This window comes from Eubalaena glacialis, chromosome 12, assembly GCF_028564815.1.
Source record: "Eubalaena glacialis isolate mEubGla1 chromosome 12, mEubGla1.1.hap2.+ XY, whole genome shotgun sequence".
NCBI classification, from domain to species: domain Eukaryota; kingdom Metazoa; phylum Chordata; class Mammalia; order Artiodactyla; family Balaenidae; genus Eubalaena; species Eubalaena glacialis.
Genome location: NC_083727.1, coordinates 14,900,794 through 14,918,536, shown reverse-complemented (window position 1 = coordinate 14,918,536; position 17,743 = coordinate 14,900,794). Strand labels below are relative to the sequence as shown.

At 40.8% G+C, this 17,743-nt stretch overlaps 1 protein-coding gene across 1 annotated transcript in view; it reads left to right on the top strand.

The window, feature by feature from the left end:
- CCDC170 (coiled-coil domain containing 170) overlaps window positions 1-16,972 on the top strand; it is a 61,886-nt gene extending 44,914 nt beyond the window's left edge. Inside the window, exons 6-9 of the mRNA XM_061207190.1 lie at window positions 456-773; window positions 9,099-9,299; window positions 14,260-14,433; window positions 16,796-16,972. Of these exons, the coding sequence (XP_061063173.1) occupies window positions 456-773; window positions 9,099-9,299; window positions 14,260-14,433; window positions 16,796-16,972 (870 nt within the window). The remainder of the gene's footprint in view (window positions 1-455; window positions 774-9,098; window positions 9,300-14,259; window positions 14,434-16,795) is intronic.
- Window positions 16,973-17,743: the final 771 nt, after the last annotated feature.

The following is a 17,743-nucleotide window of genomic DNA, read 5'->3' as shown; positions in this document are numbered from 1 at the left end:
CATCTTCATTCAAATAACTTTTAGTGACTTATTAGGACTCTGAGGGTTTACTGTTTACTCAACATCAATTTCCATTTATACCAAACTTAAGAACACATTGGCCTGTAAACATATTCTATATATGGATCGAATCTACTAGTATGTTAGCCAATGATTTGTTTTTATTAACTCTTTCCAGAGGTCCACATAGAAAAGGCTTATATGTCAGTTTCCTTTTTTTTTTCTAGCCCTGATTTTATATCCCTTCTCTTTTTCAGACATCTAAATTTACCTAACATAGCTTTACAATCTAACAACTTTATGACGAGAGGATAGGGCACCTAAAATTAAAAATGGAATGAGCATTTAACCCTAACTCCTTGAACTCATTAGCAAGCAAGGTAAATGAGAAGCAAATGCAGGTTCCCCTCCTTGGCTGTTAATGCTACTGTCCTCACTTTCCGAAATTATTTTAGGACTTGCTCAGTGCTGTAGAGGCGAAAGAAGCTCTTGAAAGGGAAGTTAAGATCCTCCAAGAAAGGCTGCTGGCTGGCCAGCGGGTCTGGGATGCCTCAAAGCAGGAACTGAGCCTCTTGAAGAGAAGCTCTCTGGAGTTGGAGAAGAGTTTGAAGGCCAGTGTGGATGCAGCCGCAGCCTCACAGAGCGAGTACTCCTCATTTAGGGAGAAAATTGCAGCCCTCCTGAGGAGCAGCTCGGGCACGCTTAGGCCCACGGAGGATGCCATTCTGGAGAGGATTCGAGAAATGGGCGGCCGGGAAGAGAGCGGGAAACGGGTGAGTGGGTGATGGCTGCGTACAAGCTTCTTAAGGACAGTCAGCTCCCTCATTTGGCATACTCAGTAAGTGAGTGGGTTGTCTGAGTTAGTTAAAAGTAGCATTTAAATGTGGTTGTACTACTTTCAATTATATATTATACTCCCGAAGCCTGACTGCATACTACCATGCGGGTTCTGGACTCAGAGCTACCCGGGCTGAATCTTGGTCTCTACTGCACACTCACTTGGTCCAGATGTGACCTTGGGCAGGTTCCTGAGAGGACAGCCTCTGAGATTTTGTTTCCTGGCCTGCTGTACAGGAACAGCCCAGGGTCCACACCCCTCGTCTGAAACCCTTGGAGCCTGCTGTGGTTTTGGATTCAGAACTTTTCAGTGTTTAGGAAGGTGAAATTGTCCCCAGAAAGGTAATGGAGAAAGCACCCTTACACATTCCTCCTCAGTGGGGTCTGGGACAGCACCCCATAATCGCCACATTCATCTTCTGTGGCAAAAGCTGTGAGCAGCTCCGCTGCGTGGGACCCACCAAGACTGTGAATAGCCTCGGTCACTTCAGGTCAGGGTTTGTTGCCAAATCCTGTCAGGTCAAGCTTTGCCAGCAAATAACTTTTGGAAAAAAACTGTCAGCTTTCAGATCCTTTTGGATTTTGGAACTGTAGATAAGGGTTCCTGGACCTGTAACTGTATCTGCCTCTTCAGGTTATTGTTTGTTGTAAGCATGAAATGAAAAAAAATTGTTAGGAAGTCCTTAACACACTGTCTGGCAAATAGCAACAATAAACATTAACTATTGGTGCCCTGGCCCCTTCTCCTCTCTCTCCTTCTCTCCCCTTCTCTCCTCCTTTTCCTGATGTGTTGGTACCTGGAACAGTCTTCCAGGGGACCTATTTAACAAGTGGATTTAAAAATGGTTTAAATCACACATATGATTGAAGCTTGCTTAATTTTGTTACCTTATTTATATTATTAACAATTCTCATTTTCTATAAAGCTTTGCTTAGCTGAGTTAATTTCAGCCCACACTCTGTTTAAACTATCCTCAAATCCAGATTATTGAAGTCCTAATTAATGAGGTTTTAAGGTAAATAATATCCAAATTCTATGTATAATTCCATTAGGAACTATTTCTTCTATTGAGTTCATTTTTTTGCTTGAAAGGAGAAAATGCACTTTTCCTCCTTTTAATGATCCTAAAAAACTCAAAGTGATCACTAACTCAAAGTTCGGGGTTGCATTTGTAAATTTCCTTTAGTGATAAAACTTCTTTTAAAAAACAAATTTATTTATTTATTTTTGGCTGCGTTGGGTCTTCGTTGTGGTGCGCGGGCTTTTCATTGCAGTGGCTTCTCTTGTTGCGGAGCACGGGCTCAAGGCGCACAGGCTTCAGTATTTGCAGCACGTGGGCTCAGTAGTTGTGGCTCGTGGGCCCTAGAGCGCGTGGGCTTCAGTAGTTGTGGTGCGCCCTAGAGCGCGTGGGCTTCAGTAGTTGTGGTGCGCCCTAGAGCGCGTGGGCTTCAGTAGTTGTGGTGCACGGGCTTAGTTTCTCCGTGGCATGTGGGATCTTCCTGGACCAGGGGTTGAACCCGTGTCCCCTGCATTGGCAGGCGGATTCTTAACCACTGCGCCACCAGGGAAGTCCCGATAAAACATTTTTAATTCCCTTTAAAACTCTGCAAAATTCACATGTGCTCCAGGAGCAGCCCTAGTGACTCCTTTGTTCAAGTATAGGATTCTCTGTGGATATAAAATGTTCACCCCTGTAACATGCGTGGGTCTCTGAGAGTGACTCAGTTTATCTTGTGATGCAGTACACATATAGGTCCTGGATTGGGGGAGGGAATTATTTACAGGACTAGGAAAAACTTCAAGTGATTTACCTTGGATAGTAATAGACGTACTTCAATAGCTAATGGATCTTTGCCATTTCATTTTATTGCATCCCTCTTCTATTTTCCCAAATGTTTTCCTAAAACTATTTTAATTCCAGCATGTGAAACATGGCATAAAGTTGTCAGCATGAAGTATATGTTTATTTTCTAAAGCAAAACGATGTAAATTGGTTAAGCTGGATATGCCTTCTCCCTCTCATAAAAATGAGAATGATTCAGTGTTTTTAGTGCCTTTGTCCGCCTTTCCTACCCTGTAATTTTTTTCAATAGCTGCTCTCACTATTTAAAAGCCTGAAATCAAGCATATGGCTGGCATCTTGTGTGACTCATCTTCAAGTAAAATCAGGAGAAAATGGATTCCATATATTGTCTTAGAAATGTTTCTGAAGAATGGGAGCTTTACAGATTGATGAATCTGTTTGTTGAGGAGGCTGCAACGCCCTGCCAGCTGCCGTGGATAAACACACAGTCCGCTGTTGAGTAATACCCATGTGATCCGGGCCTGGCAAATTCTCCCCTTCACCGTGACTCCTACTTACTGAACGTTGCTTTTCTTGTTTACCTCTTTGCTATTCATTTTCACTCTCCTCTATTTGCAGTTGGGGTAGAACTCAGGACACCACCCACACTTTTTCAGTAAGTCATTTCTACTTGTTCCGTGCTTTTCTGATTATAACAAAATCTAATTTTCTTTTTAAATGCTTTACTATATCTTAGAGCAGGGTGTCTCAGCTATTGACATTTTGAGCTGGATAATCCTTTGCTGTAAAGGCCGTTCTGTGTATTGTAGGATGTTTAGCAGCATCTCCAGCTTCTACCCACTAGATACCGATAGTACCTCCTCTTCTCCCCAATTTGTGACAAGCAAAGATGTCTCTAGACATTGCCAAATGTCCCTGGGGGGTGGGGGTGTGGGCGGTGAAATTGCCTCTAGTTGAAAACCACTCTCTTAGAGGAATGTCCTACTGTCGGGTTCCCAGGAATTCTAAATGAGTATTTCGATGTTATGTAGCCTGAAATTTCAGGACACTTGTAACAGGTATTTTTTGAAATAATGATTTCTTACACAATGACGGGAAGCCGTGACATTTTCAGATTTTAGTTTAGAATCTTGAGGCAAAGTTTTTTTCTGTTTGTTTTTTGTTTTTTAACTTTTAGGTGTTTCCAAACTGGCTAATCACCTGGCTGAGAATTGATTTGTACAGAGAGGACAGGACCATGAGTGATTTCCATGTCGTCTCCTTAATTATAGACAAATTAGTACAACCTTACAAAAATTTATCTAGACAGCTCGTCTGTTCTGCTTTAGAGCACACACAAGGCTGTACATCCTCCACTGGAACTTTTCCAGTCTGGTGTGGGAGCTTTGGGGAACCAATCCGATGCCGTAAAGGACCTGAGATGTTTCTGCAACTCCCACACTCCCCCTTCTGATCTCATCATTCTGCTCTGTTCTTAATCCTCCAATATCCTAAACCAAACGTTTGCCCAGAAGCTTCAAGTAGACTTCCTTTGACATTTAATTGTCCAGTATTATGTTATATAGTCACCCCTGGCTACAAGGGCATCTGGGAAAGTACGCAGATAGAGATTTCAGCTCTCCCAGCCTCTATAGTGTATTAATTTCCTAGAATGGCCATGACAAAGTACCACTACCTGGGTGGCTTAAACAATAGAAATTTATTGTCTCACAGTTCTGGAGGCTTGAAGTCCAAAGTTAAGGTGTTAGAATTGGTGTCTTCTGAGTGCCGCAGGGGAGAATCTGTTTCACACCTCTCACCTAGCTTCTGTAGCCTCAGGTATTCCTTGGCTTATGGATCATGATCTCTCCGTGTCTTCACATAATTTTCCTTCTACTTGTGTGTCTCTCTTTCCAAATTTCCCCTTTTAATAAGGACACCAGTCATATTGGATTAGGGCCCATCCTCAAAACCTCATTTTAACTTGATTATCTCTGTAAAGATTCTGTTTCCAAATAAGGTCACATTCTGAGGCACCAGGGGACTTCCCCACATCTCTTTTGGGGTGACCCAATTCAAATCATAATAAAAGTTGACATACACAACTTTTATTATGTATGTCGTACTTTTATTATGTATGACAGGTGTAGGGCTAGCCTGTCAATAAAGCTGGCCATACATACTGACAAGAAGGAAGGATAATTTGATTGGTTCCTGATAACTTATTTTTTATATTTCTTAAGTGAAAATCTAGCTTGAATAATCAGAAGAGAATTGTTCATGTCCAAAAGGCACTGGCCCTTAAGTGACCTAAGTGGCTCTTTCTTCAGTTTTGAGCTCTCGTGTTTCCATTGGGTTTAATCTTAGGGCAAAAGTGCCTCTCTGGAAAAATCAACAACTACTTGTCCTTGGGAAGTAAATTAATTCTTTTAGGGCATTATGACTTCACTTCCAAAATCCAAGCTGCTTGTTTTTGAAGTATGGTTTATTTCAGGGCCTTCTTTTTGTTTTTAAAAAATTGAGATATGTATTCTTTATTACAATCCACCCCCTCTTCCCTGCCCTATTCCATGTATCTCTAGTGTTGAAATCCCTGGCACATCTTGTCCCACAGAGTATCAGAGATATATTAACAAATGATACTAAGAAAAAGGAGGAGAAAAAAAAAAAAGGAAAGAAAATCACATTTCTTGGTGTGAGAAACACAACACAACTTTACAGTTTTGATGGGACACATATATTCACCCGGGCACTGGCATTCGATGTTCCCAAGAACTGTCAGATTGGAATGTTAATTTATTTTAATAAAAATATGTAAATTTAACTTTGAAAAGACTTGGTGGTATCATATTCATGGAGATCTAGGTAAGCGTATGAAGGTAAGTTCTGTGGTGCATAGAATATAGGGAAGTTCATAGCTGTTTGCTCCTCTCTGGACACCAGAATCTTGGCAGGGAGGTTGGGTAGGTTCTGCACAGGTCAGCCATACTGGTGTTTTTAAAAGTTATACTCTGCTGAGTCTGCAAGTTCTGTGGAACACTTTCAGGTCCACCCAGGGTGAGGATGCAGGAGGGACCCCCTCACCTCTGATTCAACACATTTATTCCTTATTTGTCTTTCCCAGAAAGACTTCTAGTTGAAAAACAGGCTCTGTGAGCTGAAAAGAGTTTGAGAAACATGATATAACATAATTCCTGAAAAGCTCCATAAACTCTTTATGACAAAAGCAAAGGACTGAGTGAACCCACATACTGGAGGAGTAATACTGATGATAAAAGTGGATGCAGCTAAGAATAGAACTACCATACGACCAAGCAGTCCCACTACTGGGCATATACCCTGAGAACACCATAATTCAGTAAGAGTCATGTACCACAATGTTCACTGCAGCTCTATTTACAATAGCCAGGACATGGAAGCAACCTAAGTGTCCATCAACAGATGAATGGATAAAGAAGATGTGGCACATATATACAATGGAATATTACTCAGCCATAAAAAGAAATGAAATTGAGTTATTTGTAGTGAGGTGGATGGACCTAAAGACTGTCATGCAGAGTGAAGTAAGTCAGAAAGAGAAAAACAAATACCGTATGCTAACACATATATATGGAATCTAAAAAAAAAAAAAAAAAGGTTCTGAAGAACCTAGGGGAAGGACAGGAATAAAGACGCAGACGTAGAGAATGGACTTGAGGGCACGGGGAGGGCGAAGGGTAAGCTGGGACGAAGTGAGAGAGTAGTATTGACATATATACACTACCAAATATAAAATAGACAGCTAGTGGGAAGCAGCCACATAGCACAGGGAGATCAGCTCTGTGCTTTGTGTCCACCTAGAGGGGTGGGATAGGGAGGGTGGGAGGGAGACACAAGAGGGAGGAGATATGGGGATATATGTATATGTATAGTTGATTCACTTTGTTATACAGCAGAAACTAACACACCATTGTAGAGCAATTATACTCCAATAAAGATGTTAAAAAAAAAAAAAGTGGATGCAATATGTTGAACTTCAATTGTGTAAGGAATACCGGGCTACTCGAATTATCTAATTTAGATCATCTGCTCATCATAGCAAAGTCTATGAGTTTCAGGGAGGTTAATTTCTTGCTTCAGTTTACACGCTGGTAAGTGGTAGAGTGAGCACTTGAAATCAGGACTGTCTGACTTTATAAAGTCCCTGTTCCACAGTCTGGTCTACATCAGGTGTCTGCTTCTTCCTTCAGGGTCATTATCACTCTCTGAGTCTAGTAACTGCACTTGCTCGAGGTCATTACTGATTGATTTCCATTGAAGACTTTGCTCTCCTCTGGTAAGGTCTGCAGCGTGTTGACTGTGGCTAAGTGATCACACAGTTTTCCATCTCTCCAGCTGAGATTTTCTGCATCTGTTAGCTCTTTGGTTTCATTCTCTTTGCCAGGTCAACTGTGAGATAGGAGAACTGTGGAAGGATCTTCAGGTAGAAAGACTTACTTTCTACTGGGAGTCCAATGTGACACCACATTTTCAGTTGCACAGAAACGTGTCATCCCTTGTACAACATGATATCATTAGACAGCCCCTTAGGAGCCAGTATCTTGAGGAGGTTGTTTGACAGCCCTTGTTCTGTAGGTTACTTTGTATATGGTACTTAATGCATTTCTTGCATTAAGGTCAGATCTACTATTGCACTAGAGGTAGGAAATATGAAATGAGGGTTCTTAGAGCCTCATAGTCTATAATGAAATTATAAATTTCCTTTAGAAATGGAATTCCTTGGATATGATGCTGAGCAGCTTGCCATCAAATAGCTGATTTCAAACACCCAAAGGAGTATAGAATTAATTGAATTATAGGCCTCGGACCTTGAGAGTCTTAGAAGGACAAAATTAGAGAGTTCAGAGATTAAGTAATTTAACCTTCCTGATTGTAGCACTTCAGCCCCCCATAACATTCTTAACAAATGATTGGCCAAATTCTAGCCTTCTCCAGTGACTGGGAACTCCACTACCTGACATGTGAAGATGCTTAAAATATGAGGTAAAAACAAACCCACAAAATTTCATATATAATATCTCAACTATATTTTAGCAATACATACAAATAAATTATTAAAAAATATTAATAGTTGTTGCCTCTGGGTGGTGGGATCATGGGAATTAGTTTTGCTTATTTACACTTTTGTTTCTGTCCGTAATGAATCTTCTTATACAGTGAGTATGTATCACTTTGAAATTATTGGGGCTGGGGGAAATTCTTTACATTAGAGTAAGATTCTTTGATTTATACCTGTTGGTCCTCAACTTGAGCTCTGAGGGCAACTCAGAACAAATCCTACTGTTCTTCTATATAATAATCGCTTTTAAAAATAGTTGAAGACAGCTTGAATGTCTTCTTGCCTTTAAATTTGGTTGTTTGTAGATAAGCAAACAGGAATTTTTTTTTTTTAAACCTGAGACTGTAAGTCTGAGACCGTCAAGATATTTTAATTTCTGTGAGAATGGTACTGAGTATTATGTAAATATCTACTACTTTTCCCCTTTCTTCTTCCAAAATAAACCATCAAAGCCGAACAAATTTATCACCTCAAATTTGGTGTTTTTATTGAATTCAACATTTTCTGAAAATTGGATTTGGCAGAATCAATTTGAGTAATCTCAAAATGTACTTGAGGTGTTTGGTAAATTTAAGTTCTTGGTTTAAGGGAAGGTCAGGACAAAGAGGGAAACTCCAGGAAAGGATGGAAGCGTTGGGCAAGGTAGGGGGTTGTGTAGAGTTTTGGGTCCTTTAATGGAGAAATAGTGATTTTATGCTTTAGAAGAGGAGGTGGTGATCAGATTTCCTTGCCTTCTTATACTCTGCTATTGACCGTATTTAGAGTCATTATATTAGTGGAATTTTGCCCTTTCAAATGCTAAAACGATGACATTACTCCAAAACTATTCAGCACAGACGCAGTACCACTGCACTTTAGTGCATGAGTAACCAATATGCAATAGAAAGTTCTAAAAAAAGCTTGAAAAAATATCTTTCTGCACTTGAATTCCTGGTAATGTCTCAAGGTTACCTGTCAAGATTACCTCATTGTATAATCTTAATCTGGTATATGTAGTGAAAGAGTTTCTCTGGAAAATGGTTATAAGTTTTCAAAGTACTTTCTGTCTGAATTCTTTTTCCAACTAAGCTTTGAAACTCCTAAATTAATAGTAGTTTTGGGAGTAAGTGTTTTCCGTAAATACTTCTCGAGGAACCTGTTTAAGGAATTATATAAAAATTAAAAATACCAGTAAAATATTTTAATAGCTAACGAATGTAGATTTATTTCAAGCAGAGGCAAATACAGCTATCCATTACCTGTTTTTTTTAAGTTAATTGTTACAAAGAATCTGGAAGCTGGTGTTATAAATAGTTTTGTCCCTTCGGCTAAGCTCTAGATTTTAACACTTTGTTGCAACTGAAACAAGGCTTATCCTTGTTCTGTTTCTTTGTTTCCAGATGGTCTCCCAGTTTGAAGCCCAAATATCTGAGCTTGTTGAACAGTTGGGAAATGAGTCTGGGTTTCACCAGAGAGCTCTACAGAGAGCCCAGAAAGCAGAAAACAAGTTGGAGACTCTTCAGGGTCAGCTGACACACCTGGAGGGAGAGCTGGTCTCTGGAGACGTTTTACGAGACAACTTGAATTTCGAGAAGCAAAAAGTAATAACCTGAGGGCATGTCCATGGGTGGAAACATCTGCTGCAGTATAAAATTTTACCTGCAAATATTTTGAATTTTACAGTACTTTGGTAGATTGGTTAAGTTCTGAGTTCTGAGTAAATTTCAAGGAACAATGGATATTGTTTTGGTGTTCCTTCCTATTGTTTGGAGCTTCCTTGATTCAAGTTAATTCAATTAAATTCAACAGGTATTTATTGAACGTCTGTTATATATGAGACTCTGAAGGTTTGGGGGGTAAGGTATAACACGCAGTTCTTGGCCATAAAACCTCATGATTCAATAGAGGAGACAGGCATTCAAATAATTTGCTGTACTATAAGGCTATAAGTGTTATAATAGATGTATTGATCAACAGAGTGCTCTAGGAGTCTGGTGAAGGGAGTGATAAATTCTGGATGAGGGGCGGATTTTACAGTGGAGGAGATAATCAAGTTCATCTTTGAAGGATAAGTAGGATTTTAGTGGAGAGAAAGAGCAGATACCTTAGGGGAAACAGTTTGAACAAAAGCCTGAAAGTTGCAAGTGCATAGTATATTCAGAGAGCACAGAGTAGCTGTTCCCATGTGGCTGGAACGTGGCATTCTTGGTGAGGCTCTGGCAGGAGAGCAGATTGGAATGGCTTGGGTTATGAAGATTGAGTTCTCTTTATTCTGTAGACTATGACGTGTAATAAGTGACTTTTGAACATCACAGTATTTTAGAAAGATCACATCACTGTGGAGCTGGGATTGCAGTGTGGAGAGACTCAGAAATGATAGTGGCGATAACCCAGTGGGAGACAGGGAAAGTAGAGTGAGAAGAGATGGGGTCTAAGCTTAAGATTTGACCCTGGGAAGACCATTGGTGACATCCGAGCGGCAGTTTTAGTAGAGCGGTGGAGAATAGGAGGGGTGACTAGTAAGAGAAGGGCTAGAGACTTAGATGACTACCAAGTCTGGTGACCAAAGAGAAAAGAGGCATGAAGCCAGAGCTGTGAAAAACAGGATCAGAGAAAGGTTTTATCGGACAGAATGGCAAGGTACATGTTTGTACCTTGTCACGGGCATCTGTAGGGGAAGGAAAATAGAGACAAATGGGCTCAAGAGCATAGGTGCAGAGCTTGGCATGAAAAATACTCTTCAGTTGAAAAATCTGTACTCTGGACACTCATTCATTTTCATTCTCTGTACTTAAAAAAGTTGAGGATGCATCATGCCTGTGTTGAGGGTTGGATATGCAAAGATGCCTAAGAGGTGTCTGTGAGAAATCCTAGTGTCGTGGATGAGACGGGCAAATCAGGGCACAATTAGTACAGTTAGTGCTACAATCAAGATAGGTATACAATGCGACAGGAATTCAGATAAAGGAGTAATTACTTCTTCCCTATTTCTGTATGTGAGGAAATGAGCCATATTCACACAAGTGGTCACATGTGAGAGGGGCCTGAAAGAATGAGGAGGAACTTGGCAGGCAGAAGCGGTGGGGAAGGAATCTGAGGCAGAGGGGACAACAGGAAGGATGAAGAAATGGAGGGTGACAGGGAGCCTGGAACGTGATGCTTGCTGAGGCAGAGGCACGAGGCGGCTCTCGAGGTGGCAGGAATAACTGAAGTCGGGCAGGCTGATTACGCGAGGCTTTATCCTGTGGGTAATGGAAAGCCATAGGAGGGTTCTGACTAAAAGAAAGGTTTTTCTGAAGGCAGAGTGGCTCTGAGAGTCTAGAGGCTAAAGGAAGGAGCCCGTTGGGGGATTCTTAGGATAGCTTTGATCAGAAGATAATAAGGGTTTGGATCAAGTAGGGGTTTTGTGAGTAAGGATGGGGATAGATTTGAAGAATTTGGGAGGGTGAAGGGAATTTCGTGAACAGATGTCTGAAAAAGGTGTGTTGGTTGAAATTTTGAGCTTGAAAGGAAATCCTGAACCTGAGTATAATACATTAAATTGGAAGATATCTGACTGCCGGACATCTATACCTAGATGTTCCACCAACACCTTGCACTAAACATATTCAAAACAAAAATGATTCCCTCTCCTCAAATCTGTCCCTCTCCTGCCTCAGTGATGGTGAGGTAATCTGCCTCAGTCGCCCAAGCCAAAATCCTGAGAGGCACCTGCAATGCTTCCCTCTTTTCAGCCAATTCCTAAGCACTGTAAATTCTATCTCCTCAATAGATCTCAAACATCCCCTCCCCCATCTCTAATTTAGAAGCAGTGCTTTGGTTCGGAGCATGATGATGATTTGCACGGACTGCAGAAAAACCCTTCTAACCCATCTCCCCACTGCTCCCAGGGTGGTCTTAATAAAATGCATGTCTAATCTTATCTTCCTCCATCCTAAAACTGGTCAAGGGCTCTGTATGGTTCTCAGGATCAGGTCCTGATTCTTTCTTTACATGGCTGTGACCTGGCCAGTTTCCAGGTCCAGGCTCTCTCTCACCTGCAATCTCTCCAGCCAATGGTGGCAAAGTCAGAAACCTCCCGAGACCAGCAGGGCACTGCTAGGGTGTGCAGTGAGTGGTCAGCGTCCAAAGACATCCACATTCAAATTTGTAATGTGGCCAAAGAAAAGAAGGCCCCCTTGGCAATCCATATTGCACATTGCTGGTCTCTCTGAGAAAATGTTCTCCTTACCTTCTTCTAGGAATAACTATCCTTTCAAGACTCAGCTCCAATGTCACTTCCTCTGGAAGTCTTTCCTCAGAGGCTTAGTTCTTCATGCAACACGTACGTGGCTCTGTCACGGCACTAATCACCCTTTTTGTATCCATGTCTTAATTCGTCTTTTCCAATCAACTCAGAACTTCTTGAGGCCCGGGGAAATCATTTTTTCTGGATTTTTCCAGGGCTTAGAGCAAGAATCAATAAATATTATTTAAATAACAGAAGAAGCATATCAAAGGCAAGACTTTTAGGTAGATCGTTGTCTCTTCCCGCCTTCATTAGGATGACTCATTAATTTTAATTGAGGTTATGCCAAAATAGCTTTCAGTTATGCAATCAAGTTGTGTAAACTGATTCTGCCCATGGTGAATCTTTCATAGATAACTGCGTATAAAATAGTAATAGTAGCCTTACTGCCTAGTAAGGCTAGTAGGCATGTAAGATTGAAAAGCAAAGGTGTATAGAGATTAAATTTAAATACAGGTAATTGAGGTTTATACCACATAGAATATATTCATGCTAAACTGTGATTCAAATGAACAAAATGTACAGGAATCCTGTCAGCAACCTTAACTTTCTGAGGCTTAGCCAAGATCCTTGAAAAGGCACTTCCTCTGTGGGGTCTTGGCTCAGTCCTGTCTTAATCCCCTTTGGCCTGCTGTAGATCCTTGAATGCTGAGTGGATGGGTCATATGTAGAAATAGAAAGAGAGGCTTTTATACCTTCGCATGAAAGGTGCCAACTCTATTTTATTTAAAATACAAACAGTAGCAGTTATTTCACTTTCATCTGCATAGATTAGAAATGAAATCGTCCATGAGGGGGGCTGACCCAACATTAAGAAGTGACAAACTGGGGCTTCCCTGGCGGCGCGGTGGTTAAGAATCCGCCTGCCAATGCAGGGGACACAGGTTCGAGCCCTGGTTAGGGAAGATCCCACATGCTGCAGAGCAACTAAGCCTGTGCGCCACAACTACTGAGCCTGTGCTCTAGAGCCCCCGAGCCACAACTACTGAAGCCTGCGAGCCACAACTACTGAAGCCTGCATGTCTAGAGCCCGTGCTCTGCAACAAGAGAAGCCACTGCAATGAGAAGCTCACACGCTGCAGCGAAGAGTAACCCCCACTCGCTGCAACTAAAGAAAGCCTGCACGCAGCAACGAAGACCCAAGACAGCCAAAAAAAGAAGTGACAAACTGATGATTCAGAGACAAAAACAGCCTGTGGTGGTCCTGTCACACAATACAGCAGCAATGTCTGTAATGGCTGTGACTTAACAGGAGAGATGAAGTTTTATGTATGCTTTTCAACAAAATTGGAAAATATACACTTACAAATAATTTCATTCTGATGACTGAAATATAGATAGTTCTGTGCTTTAAGCTGGCATGCTTTCGTCATCAGGAAATGATACTTATTTAAACATATAATTGCCTAAAAATGCCAGATGGATGAGTTATTGCAATGAGAAGGAAATTTCAAAGATAGAACCCAAATCATGAAATTATGTTATAGAAAGCTCATTGATGGATTTTTTTATCCGTCAAGAACTTAGTAAGGATTAATGTCTGGCATGACGAGATAAGCCACAGAAATCAAGTGGAGGAGGATCCTAGGGTAGTTTTGTAACTTTAACCTGTTAAACTATGAACCTTGACTTCCCTGATACAGCTCAATTTTAGAATGTTGTTCCTTTAACTTTGATACATTAAAAACTTTTAAAGACATTTTCTAAAGAATTTTAACTTACAAAAACAAAAATGTTGCCCAAGTTTGTTTGTATGGAGAGCTCTGGTTTCAGCGTGATTTGTAGAATCCAAGAAGTGTAAAATGGCAACTGGCTAATTGGTCAATTTCCACCTTGGAGGCCAGGACCCACTTAGGTGGACAAAATTTCCATGGAAGGTATGTGGATGAGTGGATTGCAGGGGCTGGATTAGCCAGTAGATCCCAGGAGCTGGGAGGGTCATGGTAGCAGCAGCATGTACCCAAAGCAGAGAGATGCAGATGCAGTCAGGAGCGTGCCACATTTGTCAGGTGGCAGGGTTAAGAAGAGTGTATAATGTTAGACTGCACATCAAGGCCACTGACCAGGAGAGTCAAGAGAATTTGGACAAGGAACAGAACTGGAGGTGGCAGGGTGGTTCAAGAATTCATCACCAAGCGCTGGAGTCAGGGGCTGGGCTCTGTACTGGGTTTAATGAGAACTACCTGTAAGCTTGGGGGAAAGACAAGGATTCTGTGAGGTCACCTGTGAACTCTACTTTTGTGTCCCATTTTCATTTTTGTTCTTGGGTTTAGTATCTTAAATTTCTGGATCAGCTTTCAGAGAAAAAGAAATTGGACCAGATGGCTGCTGAACTTGGCTTCGACATGCATCTGGATGTAGTTTTAGCTCGCACGGGGCAGCTGGTCTGCCTCGAGAGCAGTGCAGTCATTGAAAACAAGACGATTGCCTACAGTTTACAGAGAAAGGTAGGGGATATTGCTGGTGTTGAGAGAAGGAAATTCTGAGAAACTTAAATCTTGAAAAATAATTTATTTCCACCATATTTGCCAGTGTGGCTAGGAAACATATTATACAAATATGTATTTAGAAGCCGAGTCTCTATTTCAGGTCTGAAGGGAAAGTAAGTGTATCATCTAAGGTTATGTTTGACTGTGAGTAGCTTAAACAAATAGAAGTGGTTTTTTTGGTATTTTTTTCCCCTCACATCCATTTCTGGAGGGTAAGCAGCTTCGAGTGAGTTGGCAGCTCTACTCTGTAAAGTTTCCAAGGACCCAGGCTCCTTTCAGCTCAGTAATTGCCCATCCCTAGGGTGGTCCTTATTGTCCTGGTTCACAGTGGTGCCTAGAACCATTATATCTGTGTTCCGGGCAGAAGGTTAAAAAAGAAAGGGATGAAGAAGAGGGATGCAAAAGAACATGCATGAGCTGTCTTTTAAAGGAGGCTCCCAGAGTTTTCTGTGTGAACTTGTGTTTATATCCCACAGCTAGAATGTGTTCTGATGGCTAAACCTAGCTGCAAGGGAGGCTGGGAACTGTAGCCTTTACTCTGGGTAGCCATTTGTCTAGCTGAAAAAGTCATTGTTTCTATGACTATGGGAGAAGAGGAGAGCTGGGCAACATCTAGCAGTCTCACCTTTATATAAGCTCTCTTGCACTAGAAAGTAGAGAGGAGAAGAGTTTACTTTCCACTCACTCAAAGGAAGACTTAGAAAGAGTTTAGACTACATAAATGAATGAATGGATGAAACAGATAAAAACATAATTATTATGTAATTATTGGCATTGGGGAAAGAAAGAGGAAAACACAGATGTGTCCTTAGAATAGTTCTTAGGAGAAAATTCTATGGTAGAATTATTGTGTATAGGCTGCTTAATGAGTCACATCTGGGTTCTCAATTTGGTTCAACCAAGCTGTGTGACATTGGGCAAATTATATACTTCTCTGTCTGTGTTTCCTCGTATTTAAGATGGGGATGATACCTACCTCATGAGGTTGTTAATAAATAGCATTTTTGTACTCTTGGTTCATAGAAGATGCTCTATTCATATTTGACCGCTTCTCCATTTACTGTATCTTAAGGAATATTTTATAAAAGAAAGCAGACAACCCCTAGTACCATCAGAGACATTAAACTGAGCTACAATTCTTTCTGAAGTTCTCAGATAATTGATTTTTCCTCAACATCCAATATTATTCCTTCTTAAGTATTATATAATTATTAAAATGACCAGTGCACAGAACTTACCAAGGTAAATTTGCAGTAGAGTGAAATTTGACATGAAGAAGCTCAGGAAAGGGAGTTTAGTTAGGGAAATACTAAAAGCACCTTGTTAAAAAAGGATGTGGGCATGGACATTGCTGTCACTGTTAGACAAGATATTTAGGCCCTCATTTCAGTAAGCCCTTCACACCTTCAAACACTTTACTAATGCAGAATATATAATTAGGGAAAATGGGATGGTCTTTAGCTCTAACATTCTATAATTCTACACGATTCCAATTCCCAGTGTTTGTAAGAGGTGAAAGAGGTTCCTGTACTTAATATTCTACTCACTAATTGTGACATGTGAAGCCCAGGAGGATTTTTTTTCTCCTCATAGAGTCCATAATCTTTTTCTAAAAACCATTACAATTTCTTTCATCAAGTTTGACCGTCGATGCTAAGTGCTTTTTGCAGACCCTGTTCAGCCTGGTTTGTGGATGGTATAAGGTCTGGCGTATAGTAAAGACACTAATGAAGTAATGCCTTCTTGAAGTCCCTTCTATTTCTAAGATTTTCAATATACCAACAAAGCTTTCCTCAAAATCTCCTTCATATAGCTTACTTTAAAAATATATCAACTCCCATGTTTGGTGCCACTCAACCTGGTTCTAGGTGATTGAAACTAGTCAGACTGGGTCTTCGGTACTAATTTACACTTTATCTTCTTTCAGAAAAGACCGGTACAAGTATAGTTGCCATGGGGTGTTGGAGAGGATTTTGTCTGTCTTATTATGTTCTGCTCTTGATAAGCCCATTTTAGTAGTTTTAAAAGTAATTTTACATTTTTATTATGATGCACATAATGTTGGAGGGAATCAGACATTGAAAGCCTACTCCTTTGTGCATTTTCTGTGGCTCTTTTGTCTCATACTTTGCAGCTACCAAATTAATTCTTGGAAAAATAGGGATAGAAAAATGCAATCAGGGAAATCTGATGGTTTACAAATTAGTCTTATTGAAGTGTAGATAAAGATCAACATTATCTGAGTAATTCATTTATATTTACTGACTATTCAATGATTATTTAAAAAAAAAAATCCCTGTTTGTATCAAACCAACTAAAGGCTCAGAAAGAAAGACTGGAGAGCAAAGAGATGCACATGAACCGCCTCCGGCAAAAAATAGCCCAGCTGGAGGAGGAGATGCAGGTGCATTCGGCATCGGCTGTGGAGAGGGACGAGGCCAAGGCCACCATCAGGAAGTTGCAGAAGAAGGTGGAGAGGCTGCAGAAGGAGCTGTGAGTGTGTGTCGAGAATTGAACACTGAGCTCAAAGCCAAACTGGCCGACACCAGTGAGCTTAAGTCAAGTGCTCAGCTGCATTTCCTTGTCACTGTCTGTGTGTGTTTCCATAAAAGTTTATGCAAAAGCGTGCCAGCCTTAAAAGGGACACAGCAGAAAAAAAAAGCTGAAAATTTCCTCTGATTTTCTAGAGTGGTGAGAAAAATGCAAATATGCCACAAATCAGCATAGTCGATCAATTTCGTGTCTCTTCAATATTTGAAATGAAGCCATAGTTGCTGGGTGAAAAGTCAGTCAAGAAGGGGTGATGTGATGTACAGAAAATAAAAACATTTCTTCGAAGTGTGGGTGACTATAATGTTAGGGATCATGTAGGGATTTTTCACGTAGGAATTTGCTTAGAGAAAATGAGAAAATGAACGGAAGTGTTCGCTGAGAAGAGGGGGCAACAGGTGTGTGTTGTGCTGTGCGATGTGTCACACCAAGTGGTGAAGAGGGCAGACAGGTTGGGGTGATGTGATTCCTGGATTCGAGGTGTTCGGCTTCTAATGAATACAGAGAAGAACGAAATTAGAACTTGGGATTTAATAAAAATATTTAAATATCACGTATGTGTGCCACTGGCAATAATACATAACTTCAAGTACACATGTCACCCCTGGCAGATACCCGTGTCGTGAAAGCGGGCAACAATGATGTCCTTGCTCTTTGCAGACGTGGGCTCTGAAATGGACTTTTGGAATGTGTCTGAATCTGGAAACAGACCAGTTGG